Source organism: Colossoma macropomum, unplaced genomic scaffold (assembly GCF_904425465.1).
Source record: "Colossoma macropomum unplaced genomic scaffold, Colossoma_macropomum, whole genome shotgun sequence".
NCBI classification, from domain to species: Eukaryota; Metazoa; Chordata; class Actinopteri; order Characiformes; family Serrasalmidae; genus Colossoma; species Colossoma macropomum.
In genome coordinates this window covers 29,521,243-29,546,518 of record NW_023494801.1, presented here as the reverse complement: position 1 = coordinate 29,546,518, position 25,276 = coordinate 29,521,243, and the positions used below count along the sequence as shown (strand labels likewise).

Here is a 25,276-nt window from a genome sequence, read left to right as displayed (position 1 = left end):
GCAGCCTGTTGCTCTAAACTTCTGGAGCATTAATCTTGTATTAATTAAATTGTATTTATTTATATATTGTTCTTGATTATGAAACTGGTTAAAACTTTTTCTGCAGCATGTCTTTACTATTAAAACTAAATTTCAAACATTTGAAACCACGTTGACAGGGGCTTTAAATAGACTGCCTGCCCATGAGCTGAAACTGAAACTTACTTGGGTCCTGCAGCAAGAAAGGGATTCAAAATAGAAAGGAAAATCAAGTTCTTTGACTTTTAAGCCGCATATTTTGGGTTTGGTGAATAAACTGAAGATGAAAACCAGCAATTCATTACGGAGATTGCATGCATGCATCTTTGTACTGCTTATGTACATTAGAAACTGTTTATATGTTTTTCTGTTTTATGTTGTGCTATATGTTATGTATTGGTTTCTATCTTGGCCAGGACACTTCTTGTAAAAGAGAATTTTAATTTCAGCAAGATTTTTCCTGGTTAAACAAAGGTAATAATAAAAAATCCACATGATCAACATGGATGAATCAACATCCAGATTTTAACCCAACAGAGATAATGTGGCAGTGCCCCCAAAGCTACCAATAAATCAGAATTAAAGCAATTGTGCAAAGAATACAGGGCTCAAAAGACCTCAAAAGATAACAAATAGCAGTTATAATGGTAGCAGTTAATGCTGCTAAAGATGATGCAACAAGTTATTCGATCTAAAAGGGGTGATTTGCATCTTGCTCCTAAAATGAATGGAATAATTGAAAGAATGTGTTTTGTATTTAAAAAGTTCTCTTTGTCTAATGTTACTTTTTGCTTTAAGCCCTAAAAGCATTCACTGTGACAAACATGTAAGAATGGAGAAAATCAGGAAGAGGCAAATACTTTGTCACAATACACGGTTTACTGTCTTCATATATGTCTGTCATCTTGGACAAACAAATGAGAGGAATAGATCTACTTCATTCTGTATCACCTCTTGAGATGGGTGAATGTTATCTGGTGAGTAGTGACATGATGTCATTTGCCAAACATCAATAATCACAACAGGAAGCTCCCTAAACATCATCCTCAATGCACAGTCCAGCTGCCATGACAACCAGTCGCTGCCATAAATGTCCTTGTAGCCCATGTTGGCCGACTTGATCAGCACGAGGGTCTGTGGTGCCCTCTGGAGGAGGGCTAGGACAGATCTGCGGATTCCAGCCAGCCTCTTTAGGTACGTGGCCAGCGGAAAGGTAGTGAAGTGTGCCCAGATGGTAAAGACCACGACAGAGTGTTGACCTCCAGCTAGAGCGTCCACCTCTGAGGCAATGTAGTGTAAGTCAGCACGGGGGATCATAAATGTCCGTATTGGAAGGCCATGAGCTCTCCATACCAGTCGAATGTTGTTGCCTGTGTCCACTGCCTCAAGCGGTCCAGATTGGGCTGAGGTGTAAAGGTTTAGTTTCTTAAGTGCTAGAAAAAAGAGAGAAGGATGAGGAGATATCATATAAAAACGACAGAACCACATGGACGGCTAAATTTCTTCTCCCAGTGGTAAAAAACAACGTAGCTAAGGTACAAGAAGGTTGTTAAAGCTGCTCTTTGTAAGGTTTTCTGTTAAAATTAAAAGTAGTAGCATTACTATGTAAAAAGAAGGTCTGAAGTCTCAAATGCAGAGTGAACATTACACCGGTGTATGTATGTATGTATATAAATATATGCACATATATAAATTGAACAATTGTAAATATATATATATACATATATATATATATATATATATATATATATATATATATATATATATACATAGTACAATTATTCAACCTCTAAAGTCAGTAGTTTGTAACACATCCTTGACACTTTTAAACTCCAATAAATGCTTCTGGTAGGTGCTCACAAGCACATCTGACATCTCTCTTTTGTAATCTTTGCCCATTCCTCATGTGTAAAACCTAACTTGGATGTATGCTTGGGATCACTGTCTTGCTGGAAAGTCCAGTGATCACCAAGCTTCAGTTTACACACTGAAGTTAACATATCGCTGCTGTCGGAACAAACCTTGTATCTCCAAAACGAGTCTGTATAAACTGTAGAGATGGTGAAATTCATGAAAATCCCAAGACATCAGCAGATTCTGAAATATTTAAGCCTCTCTGTCTGGCCACTACAATACCCTGGTCCAAGTTTCCAATATGATGTTTGATGTGAAATTAACTGAAGCCCTTGACCTGTATCTGCAGAGTTTTATGCAGTACTCACATGACTGGCTGATTGGACAAATACATGACTGAGCAGGTCTACAGGCATTCCTTACAAAGTTGCCAGTGAGTATCTATTGCATCAGCATGATTATTGCCCAAAGTAAGCTGGACAAAATTATTGCTTTAATATACAATATTTTATCCAAGTGGAAATGATGTACAAGGGCAAATCACTTTTTCAGTTATGTATGTGCTTGTGTATTTGACGTACTTGGGACAGTTTTCAGCAGGTACTCAAACCACTGTCTCAGTGTGGAATCTCCCATCATCAGAACCTGCTTGTCTTTCAAGCATCTTGCAATCTGATTGGCTGTGGGGAAAGACTGGGCATGGCACATCAGTGATGTCCAGTTATCATGCAGATAGAACCCAACTGGTGAGGGTGTGTCTAGTCCTGGAACACACTTAACACTCGTACCTTTACGCATACATGCATGCACACATCCACACACATGCACAGGTTTAAACAGTTTTTGCTTTCAGGCATATTCACCACAATGCAATACATTCCTAAGCTTACAGCCAGAGGCAGATCCAGGCAAAAACAAGAATTGGGCCCTCTTTAAATTAAAATTCACAGCTAATTTAAAGGGGGCTTTCACTGACTTTTAAACATTTCTGCACAGTTACATGGTTAAACTGTGAACAGTCATTCAGAGTGGCTCAATTTGAAATGCACCATCCTAGAAAATCTTACAGAGTCACAATTGTTCACAGTGGTGGTGATAAGAACCAGATGTCTAAAGTTTTTAATGCCTTTAAAAGCTATTACATCAAATTGTTGCCTGATTCACGGGACACTGTTTTACAATAGTTTTAAGATAATATTTTGGCCTAAAACATTGACAAACAAAAAAAATTCATGGCATAGTGATTTTTTTCCAGACATAGCATTATTTTACCATGAACATTACATTTAAAAACTTAGAAGACATGTGCAATTTCACTGGTGATTTTTGATTTCAATCAAAATGGCTATATTTGCTATATTATATATTATTAAAAACCATTGGTTCCTATCACATTGTAAGTAGTGTTGGGCAAAATTCTTAAAAAGTAGTGATGGCGGAAAACTGAATAAACTGTCCTAAATGTGTTTAGTTATCCATTACAATACATTAAAAAGTATACTTAATTTTTTGGCATTACAGTTATAAATAGTTCAGCGAAAGACTCCTTTACCCTGACGACTTCTCACTGTCTCTGAGGCCACTGAATATAATCTAGTCAAAACATTCTCAGCTTTGGAGTCTTTTTGTGCAGGGACTTACTTGAGTTCTGGTCACGATGAGACACGCTCACTGTGATATCTCCAGGTAGATATTTATTGGTGTAGTTTCTGCGGACAGAAGAGAAGAAAGAGGTTTTTGTATTAATTTAATTTATTCAGACAAAGTATTCACTTTGCAGTAACATAGACAGTCTAGACCAGTTATGCAGGAAACACATTTGCCATCTTGTAACTGGTTACATATGGTTGTCTGCTGGCCAAGACTTTTAAACTCTTTCTGTACTGACAGTCAGACCCAACTCTTTTGTAAACTATAGTTCTACCAATGGCAATTAATAGATTCCACGGTGGAAGTGGGGCAATCAGCCAGAGATTGTTGGCTTACAAGCTCTTCCAGGAACAAAGAGGTTTCCAAAGTATTTGCTAATGTCTTAAAAGTCCAATCTGCGTTCATTTAGCCCAAAATGTTGCAGTCCGAGTCCTTGCAATAACTTGAAAGTTGACCATATTAGCCCGAGGTTATCAACAATACACTGGCTATCCGCCAAATTCTACATTGATCATAAAAACTGTTGTTGAAACACAGTATAAAGCTCTAAAGGGCTATGCCCCTCAGAGCTTAGGTGAACTCAACCTATTATGAACAGTCATGGCTACTTAGATCACAAGGTGCAAGTTCTCTATTAGTAACTACAATCAGAAGTGGGTGGAGTAGCCTACATCCACACTCAAGTAAAAGAATTTCTACTTGGGTAAAATGATGACCGAAGTAAAAGTAAAAATACATATCTTTTGGATTATTTTGGCGTAAAACAAAATGCTAAAGTTCCAAAGTCAGAAGTGTGACCAAATCACAAAGCAATGAAGCTGTTGTCACTAAAAAAAAATTAATAAAATGATACACAAAAAACAAATGAATATGTATATGAATGACAAAAATGTAACTGAGTAAAAAGTAGATTCATTTACTCACTAATGTACTTAAGTATTATTATATGAAAAATACAAATCCAGCAACATTTCACTTAAGTACTTTTAACTGGTTACTACCCACCTCTGTCTACAATTACACCTACAGAAGGGGGGAGAGCTTTTTCCTACACAGAAAGAAATAAGCTTCCAATCAGTGTCTGAGTCTGAAAAATCTACTTGTTAAAGGTTAAAAAATCTACATGTTTGCTCAAGCATTTGATAATTTCTCCCTTAGACAAAAAGGTGAATATCTGGGGATGCATGGAAATAGAAAATTAAGATAAACTGAGATGCTGGTGATCCCACTGCTTTCACATGCTCATTCGGGTTGTTGATGGTGGAGTGGAGGGGTGCTGACATCTCAAGGAGCTCTCAATCCTGTGCTTATTTCTGGCTCTCCCTTTGTTTTTAGTTGTCCTTTCAGAGTCTTGCACTTGGTTCATCACACATTACATGCCCAGTGCATTCCAAACAGAACTAATAATCTGTTTTGTTTCTCTATGAAGCGGTACAGATGCCCCTGCAATTTGATATGGTGGTGGTGCAATATTAGTCTTGTTGTGGTATTTCTGCTCACCGGACCCGGGGACCACTGTGGAACATGGGCTGTTTACCTTCCTGACATCTCCTTGATGTGCCACTCTCTCTCTTATTGTGATAGTCTATGCTGTAGAGACTTCAATGAACAGTCAATCATCACATCCCCCTTGAATTGGTTACAGTCTATATTTACAGTCTGTATTACCTTCTAAATGATTCTGGACCTCCCTGCATAGTTCCTGACCTGTTCCTGACCTGTCAGCATGTTCTCATAGTCTATTTACCTCAGTTTTTAGTTCACCAGATCTGATTCTTTCTGTGTTTTCTGGAGATCTTAGATAAGACCTCTTTGTCACTGGCTTTCTCAAAGATCTATCTGATCTATCTGAATGATTTTGTTTTTAATGTTTAACCTCCTACAGCTCCTAATCCCCAGCTTATTACATAATAAGACTTATTATTCTGTAATTACAGAGATTTTAATGCAAACATTTACCTGTGTAACAGGGTAGAGTCCAGTTTGGACAGCTGTGCTTGGTATCCTCCCATGCCATGGTCCACCCAGGCTGAGCATGGCAGATGGCTGGGTCTACGACAAAACCATAATTCCCCAGTAGTTGGATGTTTGTATTCACAGCAGCACTGAGAGGCCTTTAGCAACCTCTCACTCCTCTGGGCATTACACACCACTTTTTCCTGGTGATCGACCCCTCTGAACACACCCACAAAGAACACCTTGTCTGGATCTCGCTCTCTGTGCCTAAGTAGTACCTGCAATCCCAGCAAAAACAACTCAAATCCAAACCATTACATTTAGTTCCAGTCTCATCTTCAAGATCAAATCAGTCACTGTGCAGTAAATGCATTTAATCAATTCAGATCTGTTAAAGCTACAGTTTTAAATCCAATTTACAGAATTTTCCCCAAGGAACAAGTAATGGAAGCTACACCAACATATAGCATCATGCAAGCTACATAGCTACATTATAATTGTAATTCTAGTGCAAAAGAAGCAAACTTTAGACATGAAACATGAATTATGTAAATGTGTTTGACATGCTTCCACTTCACTTCGGTTCTACTCAGAACAACATTCAATTAAATTGTATAGGCAAATTGTATAGGGAAACAGATGGATTGCAATCTGTAACTGTAGAATTACAAAGTGCACCAGCAGTACTGTGCAAACGTTTGACACACCTGAAAAAAAAATATCTAAAAGGCCTTTGGAGTTATATTTGGAGTTGTTGGCACCACCTTGTGGAAGTCTATTATAAAAAGCTGGAAACTGTGTTAATTTAGTTTCAGTATTGCCATTACAAGGCTTGTCTTGAAGTGAATTTGTCAATTATTACCATACATAAATTGACATAATATTGGAGCTAAGCTAATCTTCCATGCTCATCTTGTATTTACCTGTTAGCATGCTCACTTTTAATTTACTGTAATAAAACTGTCCCAAGCAGACCTCTAATTACCACCAGGACCCCAGCTCCTCCCTGTTCCTCAGTCCTATGTCAATCCTACACTATCCAAAAAGGAGGGGTGTTCTGGGCTTCTAGCTCTAAGCACCCACCCAGCAGTTCTCTCCCCACGTCAATCACAGTCTCCCCTCAATACTACTTCAGTCAGTTAAATCAAGCGTGCTGGAGTGGAATTTAACAACTCAATGTAATGAGGAGAGGCATCCAGAAAACAACTGGAACCAAACTTTGTTCCTCAAATTAATTCACAAGACAACTACTATTTTTTGTAAAAAGAGACTTTTTGTTACTGTTTGTATACATCGTCATTTTTCAAAGAAAAACAAGCATCTCCAAAATGGTAACTTTACTTTTAATGTTAATCAGTGTGAAGAGATTTTATTCGAAATCATTTTGGAGCATTTCTATTGGTCCATTCATCAAGAAATTTTCACTTGACGTAAGGAACAGCCACCATGTTCAAATGATGCATAAAACTAAAAATTGACGAAAATGGAGATACATGTTTTTTTTTGTTTTTTTTTTGTTTTTCTTTTTTACAGTAGTTTTCATTAATGGGCTTTGTCACTAGAATACAGTACTGTATATGGTAAGTGAACCTGATAAGGTAGACAATAACTGTATATGCAAGGTGGAGGTACCTAAAAAAGTGGCTGGTGAGTGTTTGGTGGTCTGAACAGCTGGTGGATACACTCTTCAAAGCACTAGCCTACACACCTGTACAGCTTCACTGGAGTGTATCAGCCGTATTGAGACACTGGCTTGTCCTTCCCAGAGCAGCTTGAAGGTAGCAGTATAAGTGCCGTTGTGGTGGTCAACCACCTCCCCATATACACTTGCTTTTAGTTCTGCATTAAACAGTTTTGCTTGGAAGAAATCTCCACCATACACTTTTGAGTTCTTTAAACCATCTCTTGCCGTTATGATCGCTGTGATAACATCCCCAACACTGTAGCTTTTGTGCAGGTTCTGCAAAGAGTATGAGCTTGTGTAGGGGCTTGTCGCCTGATGGGCTGCAATCATGGAGGTGGGAGGGGCTGGCCATTCGAGCGCCTTTTCTATTGTTTGGAGTTCTTCAGGTGAGATGAAGGTGGGGTCAACTGAAGCGATGTGAGCAGAGTCAGATTGGAAGACAGTTGGACTATTGGACAAGTTTGCAACCCTTCTGTCCATCGATGTGGCTGGCATACTCTCTGTTTTGCGAGCTATGTTGCTCTTGATATGCACAGGCTGTTGTTCCTGCAATAAAAGATCAACAATAAGTTAGCCAGCACTATAACTAGGCAAAGCATGCATGTACACTGACGCTCAAAGACAATTGCTGTTTTTGATGTGTTTATCTTGTCTTTTGGCTTAAAGGATGATATTCCAAGAAGACAATGCAAGATGACACAAAGTTCATTAAGTGAAATTCAGACAAGATTTAAAACCTTGTGGGGTTTTGTGGGACCATGTTGGGAAATGTGCAGAGAAGGAAATTCCAACCACTATGGGTGATCTGTGGACAGCAGTGAAAAATGTGTGGGATACAGTAACGATTTATTTACATTTATTCTAATTATATGTTGTGTTTTTAAATGTGGTTTTAAATAAAGGGCATGGCGCCTAGGACACTTGTACAGTACTGTACATGGTGTATTAGTGTACATACAAGGTAGATGTTCCTAATAATATGGCCAGTAAGTGTGTAGTGCTCTACACATCTGGTGGATACACTCTTCAAAGCACTAGCCTTCACACCTTTACAGCTTCACTGAAGTACATCAGCCATACTGAAACTTTAGCTAGTCTTTCCCAGAGCAGCTTGAAAGTAGCAGTAAAAGTGCTGTTGACGTGCTCAACCACCTCCCTGAACACAGTTGCTTTTACTTCCGCATTAAACAGCATTTCTTGGGAAAACTACTCTACAGATAATCTAAAATAATTTTAGAGGACGTTTTTCTACTCTACACATTTGCCAGTGTAGCCTCACAATGGGTTTCATCTTAAGGGCTGTTCCGCTACTACTGAGAGGTGAGCGAGAACATGTAAAAAATAAAAAAGTATTGAAATGTGACTATTGTCTTGCTGGAAAATCTACTATTGGTTGTAGGTTTTTTTTCCTTTTCCTTTAAAGCCCAGGGGCCTAAATGCATTTTGATTTTTAAAAAAACAGGACAGAGCTGGGGTCCACAGGTTAAGAGGCCATCACGAGGCAGATGGTAGAACACAAAAAATCTGGCTTTTGTGGGCACAAAATATATGTGCAAAGCGTATCTTGTGAATAACTTTCCAGTGTCCACAAATGGCTAAATGTATTTTACCAAAATTCTCCTCTTTCAGTGCAAACAAAGCAGTCATAATCTTGGGTCATGCATCAATAAGTAGCATCCTAATAGATCACAAGGCTGATGTGGGTTGCCCTGCCCCCATAGCTTTAACAAAATTGTGTTTTTCTCTCTGTATTCAAGTTGGAGAATCATACCAAGTGAATACTAGAAACCAAGCAAAAGCTTAGCAAATACCACCCCATTTCCAAAAAAATTGGGACACTGTGCAAACTGTAAATAAAAACAGAATGCAATTATGTGCAAATCATTTAAACCCTATTTTTAATTGAAAATAGTACAAAGACAACATATCAAATGTTGACACTGAGAAATTGTATTCATTTTTAAAATATATGCCCAATTTGAATTCAATGCCAATAACATGTTCCAAAAAAGTTGGGACAGGGGCATGTTTACCACTGTGTTGGATGACCTCTTCTTTTAACAGCACTCTGCAAGCATTTAAGGAATTTAATTTAAACTAAGGAAACCATTTACTGTAGTTTATAAAGTGAAAGGTTTCCCATTCTTTCTTGATATAGCATTTTAGCTGCTCTACAGTTCAGGGTCTCCTTTGTCACATTTTTTTTCATAATACGCCACGTTTTCAATGGGTGACAGGTCTGGACTGCAGGCATGGCAGTTTAGCACCTGGACTCTTTTACTACAGAGTCATGCTGTTGTAATACATGCAGAATCTGGTTTGGCATTGTCTTGCTGAAATAAGCAAGGGCTTTCTTGAAAAAAGACATAATTTGGATGGCAGCATATGTTGCCAAAATTATATTTTTTATAAAGTATATTTTGTTCAGCATTAATGGTGCCTTCAGAGATGTGCAAGTCACCCATTCCATGTGCACTCATGCACCCCCATACCATCACAGATGCTGGCTTTTGAACTGTGTGCTGATAACAAGCTGGGTGGTCTTTAGCCTGGAGGATGCAGTGTCCATGATTTCCAAAAAGAATTTAAAATTTTGATTCATCAGACCACACGACATTTTTCCACTTTGCCTCAGTCCATCTAAAATGAGCTTGGGCCCAGAGAAGGCGACGTTTCTGCAACAAACTGTTTTCACAGAAAGTGGTTTTCGGAAGTGTTCCTGAGCCCATGCAGTGATTTCCACTACAAAATTGTGTCTGTGTTTAATGCAGTGCTGTCTGTAGGCCCAAAGATTACAGTCAGCCAATACTGGTTTTCAGCCTTGTTCCTTGCATACAGAGATTTCACCAGATTCTCTGAATCTTTTAATGATATTATGTGCCATAGATGATGATGATGAAATCCCCAAGTTCTTTGTTATTTAGCCTTGAATTGTTGCACTGTTTGCCTGTACAGTCTTTTACAGAGTGGTGAACCTCTCCCATTTTTACTTCTTAATTATTACTATTTAATTATTACAACTTTACCAGTCTTTTGCTGCCCTGTCCCACCTTTTTTAAAACGTGTTGCTGGCATCAAATTAGAATTTGGGCATATATTGTTCAAAAAACAACAAAATTTCAGCATTTGATATGTTTTCTTTGTACTATGGGTTTAAATGATTCGCACCTCATTGCATTCTGTTTTTATTTACGTTTTGCACAGCATCCCAACCTTCTTGGAAACAGGGTTGTGTAACCGAGCAGCTCATTTTAGTAACACAGAAAAAGTTCTAACATTTTACACTCAGTTCCCTGGGACACAAACTTTTCCAGCATTATATACTATGTTCCCTGGGATGTCAGTAAACAGACAGGATAAACACATCAAAATGGTTGCTAAACATCATGACATATGCGCATGTGATTAATATATATTTTTTTTGATTGCCAGTGTACATATCATGGCTGTCGTAACAAAACCCTGCATCTATCCAAAATGGTGAGAAGAAAGAAACACATTTCTTAACTTTAATGTAATTTAATATGATAAGATGTTATTGCAATGATTTTAGATATATTGGCCCATTTGTCATAATGTACACACTATGTAAAGTCCAATGGTGACAGTTTTGGATAGTTTTATTTTTGGTATGTATTTTAATAATTATTAATTAATAAATTCTTATTTTCATTTGATTTTTCATTTATTTGTGCTGGGGGACTGTATAATGTCTAACCTCCTCTGAAACATTTCCTGAAAAATGAATAACTTGAAACTTAATCACCATTTCAGCCAGACTTTTAATAAATAAAGGAAATAACATTTTGCACAGTACTGTATATCAGCTCTAAACAAAATTGTAGTGAGTTTTTATTAGGTTAAATGGTCTGTAAAGTTCTGTAAAGCTTGTCTAACTTTCCAACAGTAGCTACATAAGAGCATTTGTGGGCAGAGCATGAACAGGTCAATTTAAATATTATCTCAATTGAAATATTTCAAAATTGGTATTGGGACAACTGAGAAATTTGTATCTTGCGCACATATTCTTAATTATGTAGCTAAACGTTCCTTAAAAAATAGCTAACTTTCTTAGGCAATGTGTTTTATAGTCTTAATTTGAAAACTCACAGCAGGATTGATCCCCTCATCCAAAATAGAACCAATAATGCTTCCAGAAAAGCCACAACCACAACACAGCCACCATGACAAAATTCTCCAAATTTTTTGTATGTAGAAGAAAGTTCACGTCAGCATGCTTCTTCATGATTATGGTATTTTGTAGTCCTGTTAACAGTTCAAATGTTTGTCTAGTAGATGCATTCAGTAGGTCAGTGATGAACTGTTAACAATTTTGTGTCATGATTTCAGTGTTGAACAATAGTATACCTTGTCTTGTAGTAATAGTGATTTGTGTTTAGAACTTACCCCAAACAACCAAAAGATGGCTAGGCAGACCCAAGTTAAGATAATGACAAGCCTGATCAGCTGTTTCCATGTTCTCCAGTATATCTGCTGGAGAGGACACAGTATCACAGCAAACCGTTAGGGTGCCTTCTACCATCGTTATCATCATCATCGTCACCAACAACATCAACAGCATTATAGAGAGGGAGCTACAGCTGTAGCGAAAGAAACCTGCACAACGCCTGTTGACCATCAGTACTGTGAAAATGGGAAACGAGAGATCACGACCATGTACACTTGAATGCACAGTGTTTTTCAGACTGTGATACTCTAAGTTGTATGTTCTATAATATTTAGATGTTCTATTATGTTTAGCAGTTGGGGAAAAAAATATTAGGTAGACAGACTTGCCTGCAGTACAGACCTGTCACCCACTGAAAAAGATTTGCCGTATTATGAAACAAAAAAACATGACAGTGGATGCCCCAGACTGTTGAGCAGATGAAATCCTCTATCAAACAAAATGGAAAAATCTTATATAAAAAAAAAAAAATAAATAAAAAATACAGGAAAATTGCAACACAGTGGTAAACAGGCCCCTGTCTCAACTTTTCTGAAACATGTTGCTGGCATCAAATTCAAAATTGATATTTTTCAAAAAATAAAATGTCTCAGTTTCAACATTTGATATGTTCTATTTGTACTATTTTCAATTTAATATAAAGTTTAAATAATTTCCACATCATTGCATTCTGTTTTTATTTACATTTTGCACAGTGTCCTTTTTTGGTTGTAAAATGTTACTGTAGTCTAGTATAAAAAACATGCTAGCAGTAGCTTGCGATAATAGCAGTCATCAGCTAGTGGCTGATGGTTCAGTCAGAGATGTGTCATCTTCTAATTTTAGACCATCACTGTAGGTTTGTGTTCTTCTTAGCTGCATAGCAAAAAAGTTTGAAAGGTTCATTTTAGACTATCACCATATGTTTGTGAGCCACACCATTGCAAAGCCATTCTTTCACGGATTGAAAGAACTCTTACTCACATGTCTGCATGATGTTTGAAACATCATATTGTTACGAGTGATATTACTTGTATTTTATGTAGTTCATTTCCTAATGTGTATCTCTTTCTGTTAGTAGATGCTAAGAGTACGGAATGTTTATTACTTTCTTAATCTTACCCATGTAATCATTTCTTTTAGAAAACCATAGGGCTCTGGTTTGAAATGTTTGCTTTTCTTTTATTAGTGATTTATTTTGTTCTTATAGTTAACAGTCATGTTGTGGTTGAGTTACTGGTAATGAACAATACCTAGACACCACATGAAGTGCGTGTTGGTTCCAAATAACATGGCGTTCAAACTGTCTGGTATGAAACATAACCAAATGTTTGTTTTGTTTTGTCCTTGGTTCTGCAAGTTTTGAGGGAATGATTCAAACTGTTATGGTTTGTTATTTGAAATGTTCCGAGTGAAGGCACCAACATTAGGTTAGCGTATGTAGTTAGCTAGCTAGCTAGCTAAGCAGCTTGTTTGTTTACACCTCGCGGCTGCATCAGATGTCGCTTAGCACCCGCCCCCAGCAGCGCACTGTAAACGTAAAGATAAAGTGCGCGCAGCTTCAGATCTGTGCAGCTGTCTGATCTCAGCAGTGCAGCCATGGAAGCTCATAAGGTTTGGAGGATGGACAGGTGAGATACTGTGCTGGTGTGCAGCAGAATCAGTCAGTTGAAGCATTTAGGTAGCTGGAACAAATGAAAGGCTGCCTCAGAATTAAATCAAAGACTGATCACAGTGCAGCAAGGTTAGCGCACTGAACAATACAACAATGAAACTGAACAGAGTCCGTCAGTCTGTGTAGTTCAGAGACTCCAGTAACATTCTGGTGGATTTGTATTTTCCAGAGTATTTTAAAAGACATTATTTGTGCTTTATATTAATAATTAATGTTTTACTCTGCTACATTTTAGTCAGTAATATATAATGACCAGTTTGTTTTGTGTTTAAGTTCATCATTATGCTTTGCTGTTATTGTTTTGCTGCATTTACCTCATGTGTCTGTTTTGTTTTAGATGTTTCTCGTCGAAAATCATCTGAAGCTGAACAACTGGTGAGACTCAAGTTTTAATTTATTAAATAAAAATATGTGAATGTCAGACGGATGTTTAGATTTGGTGGGTATTTCAAACAAAGATATTTCATTAAGTATTTATGGTAATACAGACGAGCAGAATGTTTAGGTAAAGCTGGGTTACAGTATTTAAATATCTGCGCTTTATTCATTCAATTTATTAATATATTATTTGCCATTACAGCAGTGTTCAAAATATCGATATGGCAATATCACCAACACTGTATCAGTATTTATGAATTTACTTCTTTACAGTGTTTTAATGTGTAATACTGCAAGTCTCAGAGCACTACAATTTATAGCATACAGCATGTGGTAAACACATGCCAGGTAAACACTGCCACTATGAACAACTCTGACTCTGTAAGTTTTTCCACAATGGAACATTTCATATCAAACTACTTTTTTGCACCTTAATGATGAAATTATGCTGAAAAAATGGTGGAATTCTCCTTTAACACAGCTTACAGATATCAGTACAAAGCTCACACCTGCCTCAACAGCAAATGATCACTTCTGTCACGTGTTGATTCAGGCATGTTAGAGGATGAAAACAATAGAACTGTGAATTATCTAATCAACTATGATGTTTTCAATTCCTCCAAAGGAACATCCTTTCTTTAGGCCTCATCCAGTATGGTGGCAGTCCATATCATTGTCAACACTCAACTGTGCTCTTACCCAAGTGGCCTCATCCTGATGCTTCTTTCATTACACCGAACATCATTGTCTGAACATCAGCTATGCATGTGAGCTGGGTGCCACGCTGGGGTTCATGCATAGGTATTATTTAAAGCCTTGTCACATTTCTTTGTGTACTAAATGCCTGAGTTGATTTTAGATGAGTAAACGTATGTATACTGTACATTATATTCTACTTATAAAGGGAATATATAATGCTTTCCCTTTCATTTAGTGTGTTATGTAGATTTTTGTGCATGTAAATGCAAAGATACAAAGCTGCCAGAGGGAGAAACTCTCACCCACAGAAACCACTTTTCTCAGCTGCCTGAAGGCTGGAGTTAGTTGGAACCCCAGCCCTTTTCCTTTTCTTACAAGATGATGTAATCCCATAACACAATCCTTATTGCCCACCTACCAGCGAGGTTGGCACACCCTCCCACAACGCAACGCATCGCATCTACCGGAGGCAGTGTATTGGCGGAACCGCTCTGGCGCTTGACCAGTCAGAACCAAGTGAGCGAGCTGACTAGTAAGAGCATACTGGGCTCATCAGGAAGGAGGAGCTTAAAGACACAGGAGCTCTAAGAGAGCGTTTCAGACAGAGGGTGAGTAGAGATTTACATTATGAGAAAAATGTGTGTTTGGAACACTGAAGCATGTAATTATATTCTATATATATTCTAGTAGACCCCAAAAATAAAATTATGAACATTGGAAATTAGCTTAATAGGTCCTCTTTGAATTCAGCCTGTTTGTGTATGCAGATCCAAAAGTAATTTCCAATTTATTGTCTTAAAATTGATTTTTCAACAGATGCATTTTCCCAATAACTCTGACAAAGAAGACTAACACTGAGAAAAAACAGAGGAAGAAGTGATGGGCTGTGAATCTGACAGTTCTCTCATTTATCACGGCTTTAACTCTAAAAGGAGTGATTGGTAACATTAGCAGTGTGATATCAGTAATGTTAGTGTTCAGGTATTATGGCATGGACATATGCACATTGAGTAATATTATTATTATTATTATTATTATTATTATTATTATTATTATTATTATTGTTGTTTTATTATTATTATCAATTATAATTATTTAATTTTGTGCCTTTACACTTGTGGATGTAGAATGTCATTTTCAAAAAAGTTAACAGCAAATAAACAATAAACAACAATAAACATGCTATGTGGGTGCTTTTTATGCGCTATCCCCATTTATGGGAAATACAAAACTGTAAAATAGTTATTTTCTATACCCCTTTAAAATACATTGCTGTAATTTATGTGTATTTATTATTATTATTGTTATTATTATTATTATTATTAATATTATAAATGTTCATCAAATGACACCTTCATTAAAAAATGAAGCGACTGTAAAATAGTAATTGTACAAAAATATGTTTTCATAAAGGGTTAATTACTATAAAGAAGGTATTTAAAAGCACTGAATAAGATTTTTAAATTTTGCAGCAAGGCTGTTTTAAAAAAATAGTTTCATAAGAGTCTTCCCTCATACTATCACCATGTTGAAGGCATGGTTTGAACTTACAAAGAAATTTTCATCATATCACTGATTCTATAAGCTTTTCTAATGCAACAGAAACATTTAGAGGGAAATTCCACATTTTTCTAAATTTTGTGTAATTCTGTCATTGCGATGTAAACAAAGCCATTTAGTGGTTTGTTATAAAATGGCTCATTGTAAAGAAAGTTACAGACTGGAAACCAGGTGCCTATTATTATTATTATTATTATTGTTATTGTTATTGTTATTATTATTATGATTACTTTTATTGTTAAATTTGTTCTGAAATTTATCACTGTAGCATGTACTAATGTATGTAATGTTTGTATGTTTATAAAATTATATAAAATAATATATATGAAAATAAATAATACTATTATGCATCTTACATAGAATAAAAAATAAAATACATATAATAAAATTAAAATAGAATGTTACATTTTAATATTCCCTTAAAATATTTAAAAGCAAAAGATTTAAAAAAAAAGGTAAAATTTAAATAATAAAAATATATATATATATATATATATATATATTATGCATCCTACATCTTGAGACATCTTGGGATGTTGTTATGGCCAAGACATCTTAATATCCGTGTCTATAGACATGTCTTCATTTCTTAAGACATGCCTCAGGATGTCCTAAGACATCTTCATAATGTGTCTTTAGACATGTCTTAAGACATCCCAAGACATGGTAATGGCTAGGTATGAAGCTGTTGCTCTTTAGTGCTTTTGCCTCATTGTATATGCATCAATGGGAGTTTTCCTGTGAAAAGCTGTAAAAAATAAAATAAAACGCCTGGTTTGGGCTTCTCAGGCTATATTTCTAAATATTTTTTAACCAGCCCTTAAAATTTATAAATAACATTGACATGTCACACAGGTCACCCCAGCTCATTTGTGCATCCCTCTCACCATCCATCTGTTCCATTCAAAAGCACATCACCCCACTCCTCAAATTCCAGAGCTCTTGCACCCCAGCTATAGACAGTAACATTACTAGAGAGAGAGAGAGAGCGAGAGAGAGAGAGCGAGAGAGAGAGAGAGAGACAGAGAGTGCATGAAAGAGAGTGTAAAAGAGTGTGTGCGTAAGAATGACAGAAAGAGAGATGTGTATAACAAAAAACAAATCTGCTACTTAAAAAGTCACTCATATCAAAACAAGCCCAATCTGAGCATAATATTGTAAGTAAAAAATATTTACTCAATATTTTGTCTGCCCCATTGGGCTCAGGCTGAGTAGCAGATGTTTAAAATGTATATCAGGACACTCACAAAATTACCCACACAGAATATGTTATATATTGCTCTTTAATATTTATATTGTTTCTATTTTGGATTTAGGCGAGGAGAGTTTTACCAAAGGACTATTCCACATTTTAAAGCATCAGTAAATATCAGAATCAAGTTTGTTACATATACAAAGAATTTGTCTTGGTGAGTCCACACATGTATGACATATAACACACTGAACAAACTAGACAAGCACATAGACTGTTAACAAATATTCCAAAGAAAATAAGGCATTTAATTAAGAAACATGTACAATAAGATAAAAATAAATACATATATATAGATAACCATAGATAAATTGTTCCTCTGTTAGTGGGGCGAACTTTGAGAATGGCATTGTCAATCAATAATTCTGAATTCAAGTTTTGTTGATGTCCAAATTCTCACGTTACAATCAAAAGTGAAAATGGCACATTCTGGGTTAGGATGCCCCAAAACAATCCTACAGTGAACTGGACTGAGGCCTGGAACTTTGCATGTTTAATAATGCTTTTTTTCAGCAAAGCACAGATTTAACCCTGGTTAAACTTTTAAGGCTACTGTACACCAGACACACCAGGAATGCCATGTAGCAGTGCTGGTATAGAATGAATGCAGTGAGAACTGAACTTTTAACGGATTCTCTGCTTGTTTCAGAGTCACATGACCAAATGCTTTCTTTCTGGATGGTTGACAGTTGACTGTGTACTTTGCAGAAAATGTTGTAGACTGTGCCAATATTGAAGCTAATGATTACCAATCGGTCATCATCAACCACCGAACCAAGTGCTTTCTGTTAGGACAGTTGACTATTCCTCTTTCATAGCCTCCTGAGACAAATCAACTGTAGGCCTATCTCATTATACATGGCATAGCTGGCCCTCAGAGTAATGTGCAATGCAGTCATGTGACAGATGTTACAGGAGTAGGTGTATCGTGTTGTGCTTGCCTGGGTGGGGAATTAAACCCTAGTCTGCTGTGTGGTTTTAAAGACAATGCTGCTTCTTTTGATTTGCATATAGTTTGGAGAACAAATGTAAAAATTCAACTTAGAGCCCCAAAAAGGTCAGAGCTAATTGTAAATCACAGCCATTATTAGCGAATTAGCAAAATTCTTTATATAGCATCTTTTACACACTGGGCCATTCAAAGTGCTATACAAATGAGCAAATACAAAGATAATTCAAATTCAAATTAAAATTTGAAAAGATGCATGAGAATAAGCGTAAAAACATGATCAAAACATGACTAAAGCAATTATTTAAAAGAGAAGAAATTAAACATTAAAGATCAAATTAAAAATGTAATTAGAATAATAAAGTGCCAGGAGAGAAGCGTAGTAGCATTGACAATGATTTAAACTGAGCTGAAAGCTGCTCACATAGAAACCAAGATTTAAAAGTTTTTAGTGTCTTTAAATTTTCAAAGCCAAAGAAAGTTGCTGAAAGTAAGTATTCAGTCCCTCAGCTTAATGTCACCAGCTTTGGACAGTGTAAACCAGAAGTTTTCAAATCCAGAAATTGAATTCATTTTCCTGATTCTGTGATGCTGACAACAAATTGTGCTCAAAATGAAGGTGCAGATTTTATCCTTGCTCTGCGTGTCTGCAGTCTCCAAATGTTTGTAAAGGGCTATTAAAAGGTAAAGTGTTGTAACACAGTGTTACACACTCCTGTTCCAACTTTTTTGGAATGAGTGTGTATTTACAAAAAACAATAAAGTTCACAAAATATATGATCAAATATTGTGTTTTATATGGTTTTCAGTGAATAAAGGTCAAACATGTACTAATCTCTGCTTTCCATTTTCCTTAGCATTTCATATACTGGCTCAACTTTTTCAGAATTGGGTTTAAGCTTGAAGATCTCTTACTTCAGTATTCAGTGTGAAGACTTTGGTTATACAGGCTTGATGTGGTATTTTTAATCATAATAATCACTAGGAAATAATGATGAAATACACCAATTTGTTTCATATCCCTGTTCTTTATTTCTAGGTATTTTTCAGCGAACTTACATGCCTATTCCAGTCTCAAATCCCCTTCAATCCTAAACTGCCAACTCCATATTGACTTCAATTCCTTGAGTTTGTTTATATATTAAAGAGGCAGGACTAAACTCAACTTGTAATTGTAATTTTTATAATATATGATACTCAGGAAGAGTGTTGTAGAATTCAGTCACGGTCCAAAGGGTTAAAAGGATACAAAACGTCATTACTTTACAAAAATGACAATGCAGGCAGTACATCGCATACAGTAGTGCGTTGTGGTTTAACTGCTGTAATACACTAAAATCTCCAAAAACAAGCTGCAAAAAGTTTCACTGCAGTCAAATGATCTCCTGGGCAACTATTATTGGACACTTCCAACATTGCCATGTTTAAAACAGCACTATAACCCACTTACAACAGCTAGAAGTGAATTTAAAATATATATGTAATTATGAATATATGTATTTCTATACTCACATTTGAAAGGTCCTTCTCAAGCTGAGTCGTTGAGTTGGTTTGCAATTGACCTTTGAAGACCACACCTGGATCACATACCCAGGAACATACTTTGTGTTTACCTTTTTACCAATTCCTTATGGCCATTTATGCAAGCACAAACAAAATAAAACCCTTCACTGTAACTGTAACAATGACTCATTTATGATGGAAGCATGTTTGACAAGAATCAACTGGTGGTGTGAGTGGTGAATTTCTTGAATGGTGGAACCTATTTTGTGTGTTGTAGTTACTATGATTTGAAATTACAATAATTAATAATAGCTTTGCTTTGAACCTTTGTGTTCATTCTCTCATTCCCCCCTTGAAAAAAATCTCAAAGTACTATTCATGTTTAAGCAATGGCACTTCAGTTCTATAAAAATCAAACATATTGTAATGCCCAATTTAATGTCAACATGACCGTAGTGCATTTGCTGTGCTATACTGCTTTAAAAAAATGCAGTGCACCCTCCTGTGCATAGTAATGCAACCCAGCATGCACAAACACACACGCATATTTTTATAAGTGAAAAAGCTGATTTGCAAGGAAATTATGAAAATGAATAATTGCTTCAGAGCAAAGTCTTTATAAATTATTAAAATTTCAAATCATAGTAAATACAAAACACAAAACAGATTGCACCATTCAAGTTCATGAAAAAAATCAGACTTAATTCTAAAATGTCTTAGAAAATATTAAAGTTCTAAGAATGAAAAATACATATGACACTTCTCGCTGAAATTATCTACAAAAATTTAAACGGGAGTCTGTATGTTGGGTGGTTCAAGCTATTTTAAAGCAAGAAAATGATAGGAATTAGAATGCATTTTTCCCACTGTCATGTACCACTGTCACTTAGAACGTGCCACTGCAACAAGTATCATGTACCGCTTATCATACTATCACATGCCACTGTCGTGTGAAAAATGTCACAGTACAGTACACTAAAGGCTCTAACACCCTTTCTCAAACTGGGGCAACCTACCAGCTGCACAACTTAATGTCGCAATCCAAAATGAATTGACATTGAAGTTAAAGTTGAACAGAGAATGGGAGCACGTAACAAAATTCAAACAGACTTAAGAATAGAAAGCTGTACAATGGAACAAAGGTTCCTTAGGTATGAAGATCAGGATCAACATGCTAGAGATTGTTTCAGTCACATCGAACTTGAAAATACACCTTTGACACCTTGAAAAGTTATTTCAAGATGTTTTATTCAATGTTTAAAATTTTTTGGGCACATTAAAAAAATATTGAATAATAAATAATACACTATTATTTTGTAATTCTTGATAGGTCATCTGTTGAAGATTTCATCACCGTGTTTCAAATATGAGGCAATCTGGATCTCAACTTTACTTTAATTACATTCTCAATTTTTACAGTTTTCTCAGGCATTATAGAATCATCTACAGCTGTACATGCAAAAAGTCTCCTTTTTTACTTTTTTTTTTTTCTTGGAAATTAGTTAAGACCTTACTTGACATGACTTGACGTGACTTGACTTGACCTGTGAATTTGTACAGTAGAATCATCATTATAGAATCATTTCATAAATCTACAACATTTTTATTGAAAACAGTGATCTTAAACTTACCCCATAATCATGATTTCAAAGTTTTGAACTGTGATACGAAACTTTTGAATGGTACTATGTCTATTGCAGTGGACACAAGTAAAAAAAAAAATACTTTTTGCTCTGACATCAGCCAACAGTGTATATAGATTTTTTGTGCTTTATCTGTTATATTAGTAATTTTGAACCGATATATTAGTTTCACAATATGTAACAATAACATATTTCCACAGGTGCTATGAGGATTTGATTGCATTTAGCTGCAAGAGCAATAGTGAGCTCAGGTGCTGATGTTGGATGATTCGTTCTGGATCACAAACCCCACTCCATCACTCCAGAGAATGCAATTCCACTGCTGGACAGACCAAAGCAAAATGTATGACAAGAGGGGAAGCAGCAAATCTTCCAAAGGTTTCAGGAGCATATCTAAGGAACTGCAGGGCTCTCTAGCCTCAGCTAAGATCAGTGGGTGAAAGAGACTAGCAACAAAAGTGGCATTCATGGGAGAGCAGCAAGGAAGACAACAATGCTAACTGACAGTGTTTTTCGGTGCACCTTCCTTTGAGGAAATAAGCAACTGAATATGCTTGTTATTACTTACTCAAATTACAGTCAAGGGTACTCCCAAGTCAGTGATGTCAGAAATCAGTGCAAATAGATGCACATAATCAAATGATTGCTTTAATCAAATGACAAATTTATTGACTATAATATGATATATTATCTATTTATTGATAAGATTTTCAGTGATAGAACTGATTAAAGAACAGGCATATAGAATCAAGATACAGGGATTAACCAAAAGAATACTGTTAACCAATAGGAAGCTTCAGGTGATTAGCTTTCTGGGGAATGGGGGTTGAAAACACTCAAAATACAAATATGGGATTAACCTAAACTATGCCTGAAAAGGGAATATAAAAACCTAGCACACTGAGCGGCATCAATCTCTGAACATATAAATGAAATCGCCTGCCTTACATGGTAAAGGAAAGAAGCTGTAAACCTATAACCATTGCCATGGTGTAACAGTTTGAGTCATTCTATCAAAACATGCAGAACAAAGGAATACAAAACAAAAACATTTTGGATATGTTTCATAATAGACAGTACGGACACCAGATTATCTAGAGCCCAATCTGCATAGTCCATATAGGCATCTAGGTAATGTTTGGTACAAGTGACTAAACCATGACATAATGGTTACAGAAAAGAACATAAAGATAAACATAACAGAGGTATAAAGTTTCTAAAAGAAAATAATCAAATGAGTAAGTTAATAAGGTATGCTAAACATTCAATACTCATAGCAACTACTGATAATAAGATACATGTTAAGAAATAAAACATGTAGAACAAGTAGATAGGACAAGTAAAACAAGTCTAATATCAAGACAAACATCACTCATATAAATAGTGTGGCGTTTTAACCAACATCGTGTAACTTGTGAAACAACAGCATTTCAGTTCCTACAAAGAATGATTTTGTCCCAGTAAATGGGACCTCGCCTGGTTAATAGAGCAGGTGCAGGGGAAGTATCATCTGCATGTCCATCATCAATTTGAAAGGGGACCCTATAGTGTTGTGCGGGGTTGCCCAGAGGCAACTTAACCTCCTACTCACAGTGGTTTGCTGCAACATACTTCTTCAGTATGCTGCCCACCTTTTGATTTCCTCGCTCTAGCTTGTTCCTGGGGATGATGGCCAATATAGAAACTGGCCTTCCCACCCTGCAGCTGCCAGAGCTGTGGCCATCATGTGGGGCCAGCATCTCACCTGCTGAAGTGCATGATGTATTGCCTTAACCCCTTTGTGTCCTGCACATGGGGAATCATAGGCATGCATCAGCATTACCCACTATGGCACTGAGACAGCACAAATGCACAATGAATTGAATAAGTCTTTCTGGCCCAGAATGGAGTTGAGGTCCTGTGTTGTTTACAAACCCGTGCTTAGATAGTAGTCAGAGAACCTTACTTCCATCTAGAATTCTTTGTTACCGTCAGGATATGGCAGGCATCAGGCTGTGCAGAGCTTGGTTTTCAGTGCCTGCATAATGGCATACAGCGTGTCCTTTTTGAGCATGTTGTATAGCAGCCGGGCTAGGTCGGCATAGTTTTCGATAGACTGGCAGGAGTAATTGCATACACCTAAGAAGCCGTGGAGTTCAGCGATATTGGTTGGTGCTGCAATACAAGGAATGCCTTACACATGGCTACTTTGTGGTTCCACCCTGTCCAATCCCATGAGAAGGCCAATGTAGGTTACCTTGGTTTTGCACCATTAGCATTTGAAAAGAGATATTTTTGCTCCAGTGGTGGTAAGTTGGCTGAGTATGTGATTTGTTTCTTTCAAGTGTTTCAAGTGTTCTAATGTTTGACTGTGCATCAGAATATCATTCACACTTATAAAGGTACCCTGCTCGAGAGCACTGGGGCACTCTTTGTTTGGACAGTGGAACTTGTGAGTTCAGTTTGCGATAGTCATCGAAGTAATCAGTAGCAATTTACAATTTGGTTTCAGCACCAACCAGAGTGGCGCTGAGTACATGCTGTTGCAGGGGTGGAAACTGCCCTTTCCCAACAGGTTATCTATGATCTCCTGCACAGGTTCACATGATGCCAGTGGAATCACTAGAGTTATATAGTTTAAAAAAGAGGTGATTAAATGGGCAACAAGGTATACTAAACACTCAATAATGATAGTATTTCCTGGTAGTGAGATACATGTTACAGAAATAAAACAAATAAAACAAAACTAATATCTCTTAAACCAGGATGATCAGCTAACATTTGAAGTTATTATGAGTTTTAGAGGTTTGACTTTCTTATCTCAAAGTTTTTGGACAGGCGTTGGACTGCTTGACTCACAGGATGAGTGTGAATTCCTAAGGCCTGTTTATGACCTTTTCAGAGTTCAACTCAGTGATCCAAAGGTGTGATAACCCCCCATCAGGTTAGCAGATGCCCAAGGCAGAGGGGTCATAAAGTGAGTTTGTGTGTTGTATTAATTCCAGTTTATGGCTGGTGCTCAGACTCTATGGCACCAAGAACCATTAGCTCTGAAGATGTGTTCCCACAAACAATCCAGTCTTTAGAAATAAACTCAGGTCGCTGCCTTCAACACATTAAAGTAAATCACTAATCAGAAGGGGTATGAATATTTTTTTGAACAAATAGTGTACATATCTGTAGCACGGCAGGCGCTACCCTGGGCTTAAGGAGGATGCTGGAGGCAGGGTTCACAGTTGCTGCAGCCATTAACTTTATTTTTACTCACCAAATAAACAAAAATCAAATGAGAGTTTGTTGCTCCGCCTCCTTGTCGCCACCTCCGCTCCGCAGCTCATCTGCCCAGATCGAACATGAGGCAAACTAACTAAACACTGCGGTGCCCAGGAGGTGGTGCCCAGGAGGCAGGGCTCGGGACTCATGTGCCGCAACCCCCCCCCCACTCGCTGTTCTGCCCTGGCTGTCCTCCCACGCAGAGTGCAAGCCCAGTCTTCCTGCCGCCTCTCGTGGCCGTCATCGAGCACAGGGGACGGGCGCATGACAATATTCAATGATTTTTTACATCTAAACATTAAGATGTTTATGCAACACACACAAGCACACACCTATAACACAAATATGTACAAAACGGTAAATTTGTTCTTAGGTAAGAACAGAATCTACACACACTCAAGAGCACAAATGTGAAAACAGTTCTGTGGTTTAAGAACACATCATGAATCTGACATAGACTTTTTCTTAGAACTTTTCTCAAGAACACATTTAAGAATAAACTTAGGAAGATATTGGAGAATGAGGCCCAAGGAGAATAGGCATGAAAGGTTCTGGCTAAACGTTTTCCTCAGAATTGAGTCACCAGAGTTTGATTTGAAAAGGTTCAACTCATTTTCCCATATATTTTTAGCATATTTTACAGATTATGCCATGTACCCCTGATTTTAAACTTGTGAGATATTTAAGAAAAATTTCAAATTGTGAAAGCCAGAAAATTGACACTTAAGGTACAAGACCATAGATAACTGCGCTCCA

The 25,276-nt window shown here is 36.8% G+C and overlaps 1 protein-coding gene across 1 annotated transcript; it reads right to left on the bottom strand.

Moving 5' to 3' along the window:
- Positions 1-918: 918 nt before the first annotated feature.
- Positions 919-24,786, bottom strand: LOC118821040 (NXPE family member 3-like). Its single transcript, XM_036589449.1, has 7 exons — positions 24,616-24,786; positions 11,570-11,653; positions 7,187-7,708; positions 5,482-5,756; positions 3,477-3,581; positions 2,454-2,653; positions 919-1,451 (listed from the first exon to the last, which is right to left on the bottom strand). The coding sequence occupies exons 1-7, from the start codon at positions 24,784-24,786 to the stop codon at positions 919-921; spliced, it is 1,890 nt and encodes a 629-aa protein (XP_036445342.1).
- Between the last annotated feature and the right edge of the window lie 490 nt (positions 24,787-25,276).